The 6,576-nt window shown below is 35.9% G+C and overlaps 1 protein-coding gene across 1 annotated transcript; it reads right to left on the reverse strand.

Moving 5' to 3' along the window:
- Window positions 1-1,663: 1,663 nt before the first annotated feature.
- kkv (hyaluronan synthase-like protein kkv) lies at window positions 1,664-6,559 on the reverse strand. Its single transcript, XM_017623027.1, has 3 exons — window positions 6,411-6,559; window positions 3,154-3,255; window positions 1,664-3,096 (listed from the first exon to the last, which is right to left on the reverse strand). The coding sequence occupies exons 1-3, from the start codon at window positions 6,531-6,533 to the stop codon at window positions 2,944-2,946; spliced, it is 378 nt and encodes a 125-aa protein (XP_017478516.1). The 5' UTR covers window positions 6,534-6,559; the 3' UTR covers window positions 1,664-2,943.
- Window positions 6,560-6,576: the final 17 nt, after the last annotated feature.

Here is a 6,576-nt window from a genome sequence, read left to right on the forward strand (position 1 = left end):
ATAGACATTAAGTTGAACTTCATGTGTTAAACAAGTGGCAACCCTCTAAATATAGTTAAGAAATAAAGCATTTTTTTTGCTCGAAACTTGAGACTCGGGGCTTTTCGGGTTTGCTGAACTCAAATTAGATTTTAAAAATTCTAAATAGCGGCNAACCCTCTAAATATAGTTAAGAAATAGAGCATTTTTTTTGCTCGAAACTTGAGACTCGGGGCTTTTCGGGTTTGCTGAACTCAAATTAGATTTTAAAAATTCTAAATGGCGGTTCCATATTGGATCTAACATTTATCACGGAAGAGTAAACATTGAACGAACGTACATGGCGTATGAGTAATAATCTCATCTCATCTGAGTGACTCATACGCCATGTACGTAGTACGTTCGAATTTAACTTTTCCGTTANACGTACATGGCGTATGAGTAATAATCTCATCTCATCTGAGTGACTCATACGCCATGTACGTAGTTAACTTTTCCGTTATATGGTAGATTCAATATGGATTCGCCATTAAGAATTTTGAAGTTCTGACACCAGTTTTGAGTTCAGAAACCCCGAAAATTCCGGGCCTCAACTTTCGAACAAAAATATTGATTCTTAAAATATCGTCCTACATCTTAGATCCGCCATGTTGAATTTTTAATAGCTGCATTCTTTTGCAACCGAGCTACAAAAAAACACTCGCTTAAATGACGAAATACACGCAAAGCAACAACACAAACTCGGCTATTTATCCGGAAAATTACCCGAGTTCTTCTTTGAGCGTTCTTTTGTCGCTCGCTTACAAGAAAAATGCAGCTAATATTATTTGCCGGTTCGTGAGTTTGATGAATTGCATCGCTTCTAATGACGCCACCATATTGAATTTTCCAAAATCGCCACACTGCTCTTAAAAGTGTACAAACATTTACAGGCCCTGAATATTTTTTTTTGCACCAATTTTTGGATATAGCTCTGTTCCGNACTGCTCTTAAAAGTGTACAAACATTTACAGGCCCTGAATATTTTTTTTTTGTATTGCACCAATTTTTGGATATAGCTCTGTTCCAGTTGACATGGAACGTTCCGTTTAAAGATTACACAAGGGTTAAACAAGGTTTATAGTTCATTTCCATTAAGTCCTAAATGCAGTTTACGCCTTTTGGAAAAAGGAGATTACAACTGTAGCGGGCAATTGTTCATATTAAGTATAAGCAAACGCAAAAAAAAAATCAAAAAGTAATACATACACTTTTTCGATCGATCCATGTCAAAATTACTCGAGCTTACGTGAGCTTTTAACTGCTATTAAGCTTTAGGTGGAAATGGGATATTATAATAGTAATAAGGGATTTTATTATCTGAAATCTGAATTAGGTCGTTATTGCAGAGAACCATCGATATCTGCCCTCCGGGTAGTCTATGGATATTAAACCAATGCGTTTGTTTTTTTAACCGACTTCAAAAATAGGAGGTTATCAGTTTGTCGGAATATTTTTTATTTTTTTTATCACAAACGTTGTACGTCAAGGGTACGAATTTTGTTTAGACCCGATAATTGGGTCGTGAAGAAATTAACGATAAGTCGGTTTTGTGTTTTTGCTTAAAAATTACTTGTTAATAAAACAACAACGTGATTATTTTTTAATTAGTTAACAGTATTTTATTCTAATTTCGCATAAGTTATAAATTTCATATACAAAATAGCTAATCACATATACAAAATATATATTCTATATGTACGCACTATATCAACTAAAAATTGCATACAAAATTAAAATATAGTTTGCATAAAATATGTGATTTCACATAAATTGACAAATGAGTATTATCCATGATTTATACACTGGTACGGGTACTGTTGTTCCTTGACTAAACATACATACAATACAAATCTATGCACGCCAAGTAGGTAAACACAGATTAAGATTAGTATAGTATTTTTTGTCAATAACAACAATTTTTGTGCAAATAAAAAAAATATTCTACTACATAAAAATTCAAGTAAGAACTAAAAAAATTTACATACTAAATTACTAGACAAACGCTATAAACTTTAAATTTACAAACAGCTGGCATTGCAATGACTTTCTACAAAGTCTATTAGGGAGGTTCTACAATTCCGCGTGAATTTGAACAAAACTCGCTTTGAATCCAGAGTTCGGGGTTTGTGTTGCACTTTCCGAATTTTACAGGCAGGTTCTGGAATCCGAAAGAAAGTGGGAATAAAACTCGTAAAGTGAAGCACAGGACCCTGAGCGTTGAATTCGAAGTGAGTTTTATTGAAAATCACTCGGAGTCAATTGCAGAACCTGCCTGTATACGTCAAACTTTGTCTTATGTAAATTTGACGATACATACCTACATTTGTTTAATAAATTTATTCATCAACAAGTCACTCACGTGAGCGGGCAGTGTGATTAGCTAAAATATTCGTTGTTATATTTACAATACACAAAAGTGTAAATTCATAACTTTACAAATATACAAGATTGTGCCTTAACCTAAATAACTAGGTAACATAAAGATATAAATATGTAGGTAAAAGTACATACGTATGAAGATAGTAGAAATTCATATGAAAAAAATACTCGATATACATACTATTTTTTTATTATTTTTCTTTAAAGAGCCGGCAGTAAATGTTATTTTTCGAAGAGCTATGAACGAATTGGCTCCACAATACGAGTAGTCGATTTTGTGACAGTGTTAGCAACTTGACTAAATTTAGGCGTTTTGTCGAGGTAAACTTTTCAAGAAACACCAATTTCTGTAGTTTATGGAGCCACAAAAGTCTCTTAAGTACATTACAGTACGGAAAATACGATATTTGGAAGTATCTGGGACAGTGAACTTAAAATTCTAATAGTAACAATAACTAACAAGTCCTTTTGTTTTAATTCAATAACAACAACAACAACAACAAACTGAGCTCAGGCTAGCAATGTGGCAAAATGTACACGTTCTTATAATCGTCCTGTGTTGCTGGTATTCTGTCCCCATGACACTTGTTGATTGGGATTGCGCGGAGTCAGTCGCAACGAGTTTCGATCGTCGTCTTCGAGTACATGTTCGTAGCCTTGGTTGATGGTACCACCACCGTTGGAACCATATATTGGCTGCAAAAACAAACATATTTTAGTTTAGTTTGGCGTGAGGAAAGAAGCGGTACATACCTCGCCTGGTCCACCATTCGCATTAAAGACGTCCTTGATGCTTATGCCGGCATTAGAGATGCGTCCACTGCGCTGGTTCGGTATGACGCCATTATTGTTCAACTGAAATAAGGAATAGAGGTTCAATGAATAATATTATTACAGCAAAGAATTTTTAATATGGTGAAATAACTTCTGTGGGAACCCATAGCCGTCCTGGTGTATGTGCTTCTTTAAAGTTTAGAATTCACGACTTGGACTCAAGAACTTTTTCTCAAGCTAAGCGTGCTAATAAGTTTTTTCTCACCGATTAGTTATAAGACTGTATGTCTGATATATTTAGTAAGCTTTGGCCGCCAACAATATTTTCCCTTTTTTTCAATACTTAAACAAAAATAAATTAATGGGCATAACACCGGGCGGAAGTAGACTTTTACACATAAAATCAACATATTCTCGAAACTAGGAATTTTTCCAAAAGGTATTTGAAATTTCAAAGACGATTAATTAAAAATAATATAATATGGGTATCAAATGAAAAAGAAAGCTCTATAGAATTATATAAGTAAAAAGTAAAAAAAGCTAAATAAAAGCTTGTAAAAAGATAAAACTTTTTGGTATATTGAAAATGCCTTTTAAAGTTATCATTGAATATCCTTGAAAATTGACAATATTTATTTTTGAAAAATTATATGTTAAGGACTAATGTACACATAACCACATCTACGTACACTCCGAGGTTATTGGGTTCTGAGTTATGCTGAAGTTTTAAAGCTTGTAAATGGTATGCAATAACTTCATTTTGATCTGAAATTTCGTTCGAGATGAATTAAATTTTACCACCACCTGGTAGGGCCCAGGCTTCTGCAACAACTAACATTCAATCTCGTTTTTCTCACAACAACCACCTGCCGAAGGCTTAGCAAAATTGTAACCGCCAAAAATCTATTTTATTAATGTCTCATAAAATTATCCAATAATAAAAATATAAATTTTCCACGCGCTTGCAGCTGAATGATATTTACTATTGCCATTTAAATGCAAAGTGGCCCATTATGTAACATAAAAATGTCCAAATAAACTGGCTCCGGTCTTATAAATTTGCACAAACATTAACAAGATTTGTGTAAACTAANGGCTCCGGTCTTATAAATTTGCACAAACATTAACAAGATTTGTGTAAACTAATTTTTTTTTTGGTTTCTGTGCGATTTTTTATCGGCAAGCATTTGTTGGTGCGTTTCTTTTCTTGCGTAGATTGCAGCGTATAAATATTGCATTGGTCACTTTGGGGCAACAGTAAACAAAGGGTCATTCAAACAGTTTTGAAAAAAAGTCTGTTTATGCTTTTCGACTGATTTATTTGAACAAAACTACCGGAAAATTTTTAGAAATGGCTTACAAAGAGAGCCAATATGTTTTGATCAATAATANCTTTTCTTGCGTAGATTGCAGCGTATAAATATTGCATTGGTCACTTTGGGGCAACAGTAAACAAAGGGTCATTCAAACAGTTTTGAAAAAAAGTCTGTTTATGCTTTTCGACTGATTTATTTGAACAAAACTACCGGAAAATTTTTAGAAATGGCTTACAAAGAGAGCCAATATGTTTTGATCAATGATACAGGAAGTTTCAATAATTAAAAAAGCTCCATTTGGCACCACCACCATACATAATTGAAACACCCTGTATAAACTTTGGCACACGAAAGTACACACACACATACATATGTATGTTCATGCGAGTGAGAAGNAAAGCTCCATTTGGCACCACCACCATACATAATTGAAACACCCTGTATAAACTTTGGCACACGAAAGTACACACACACATACATATGTATGTTCATGCGAGTGAGAAGCATGGCGCATGTTAACTGACATTTAAAATGTCATTTGACTGTCAATTTTACAACTTAAAACTTATGCAAATTTTGCTTATTATCGACTCGGAACACTTCTTAGTTGCAGAAAAGATACGCACTCAGCATTGAGCAGCAAAAATGTGCGTCCAACAATGCTTGGAAAGCTCAACGCTGAAAAGCTGCAATCACAACGGACGGCCAATTTATTCGCCACTCGAATGTCACATCCTCTCTCTGAGACTGCTCTTCAACAAACTGACATATGCGAGCAGTGGAACCACATTTCCGGGTCATTTAGTACCACCGTCGCAGCAGTTGTCGGATTTCAACAAGCCCGAAAGAAACTACTGGCATGCTCTGTTGTACTCGACCAAAATCGCTTAGGCGGTTACAGCGCCAATAAAGAAGAAAAAGAAGAATAGTTTATAGCTCAGAAATCTATTTTCTTAACTCGAAAGAAGATGACCCGATTCAACTATAGACATGAGCCGAACGTATGGTCGTCTAGGTTGTTCCTACAAAAATATTTCATTATATACAAGCTGACTGGGCGAGCATGTATTCAGTAAGACATTCTTCAGGTCATTTGCAAAAGTAATGCTGAACGGACTTCATATATTTTTCATAGAGGAGTATACGATCCGAACATGTATATGACAGGTGGTTATGTTAGATGTTCTTCGAGGAGATGCGAGTAGATTCCACTTTTAGAGATTCAGAAAAGTTCATGTAGGTCGCTGAACGGGGTACACTCGAAAGTTAGTTGGTTAGTTGCAGTGCTTCCTAGTCGCTGCCCAGGACACAATTAGCGCATTTGTGCGCCATTTTAATGCACTTCTCGCGGGGGATGATTTGTCTATGCACAAGCAATGTTGCTAGGTCGAACCATTTTGATTTTCTATTGAATCTCCTGAGAGGTCGACTAGTTGTGCTACCAGATGTATTCCTAATGTTGTGTGTCTAATTTTCGAAAAACCGGGACATTCACAAAGGAAACGCTGATCGCTATCGTCAAGCTGACAGCTGCAGCAAATCATATTATGGGCTAGTTCTATTTTTGCCGCATGCTTGCCTATGAGCCAGTGCCCAGTGATGGTTGCCACAATTCCGCACACCTGTGGCCTTGCTCTGCTAAGCAGGTGCAAGGTCTTCGTCCTGTTGTAGTCAGGTTATAGTATTCTCGACATCTTACAAGTCTGTATATCTGACCACCTGCGTCTAGTCAGTTCAAGGAAATGCGTTGTCATCTCTCTTTGCGCTATTGAAATGAAAGGTCTAAACTTCTATGTAAATCGCTAAAAACTCCATACCCTAATAATGTAGTGAAAAGCGCTTAAGGGAAGGTTAGTAGAATCATTTAAAATATCTTTTCCAATTTATATGCAAAATCGGATCTTCAGGTTTTACACTTACCGCTGCTGTAGTTGTGATGCCATATTCATTCTTCGCGCCTAAAGTTTGCATTGCAGATTTGCGTCTCTCCGCCATCACCGAGTTCTTACGCACTTCAAGCGCGCGTATCGTTTCGGCGCGCATTGTCAAGCGGCGCGTTAGTATTGGAGTTGCTGCAAAAAAAAAA

The sequence above is a fragment of the Rhagoletis zephyria genome, unplaced genomic scaffold (genome assembly GCF_001687245.7).
Source record: "Rhagoletis zephyria isolate East Lansing unplaced genomic scaffold, Rhagoletis_zephyria_1.1 Rzeph_scaffold_03016, whole genome shotgun sequence".
NCBI classification, from domain to species: domain Eukaryota; kingdom Metazoa; phylum Arthropoda; class Insecta; order Diptera; family Tephritidae; genus Rhagoletis; species Rhagoletis zephyria.

Excerpts from the sequence above, each read along its gene's own strand:
- kkv (XM_017623027.1), bottom strand. The coding sequence starts at position 6,533 with ATGCGCGCCGAAACGATACGCGCGCTTGAAGTGCGTAAGAACTCGGTG. Across the intron at positions 3,256-6,410 it reads GCATCACAACTACAGCAGCG|TTGAACAATAATGGCGTCAT; the intron begins GTAAGTGTAAAA and ends TCCTTATTTCAG. Across the intron at positions 3,097-3,153 it reads CGAATGGTGGACCAGGCGAG|CCAATATATGGTTCCAACGG; the intron begins GTATGTACCGCT and ends TTGTTTTTGCAG.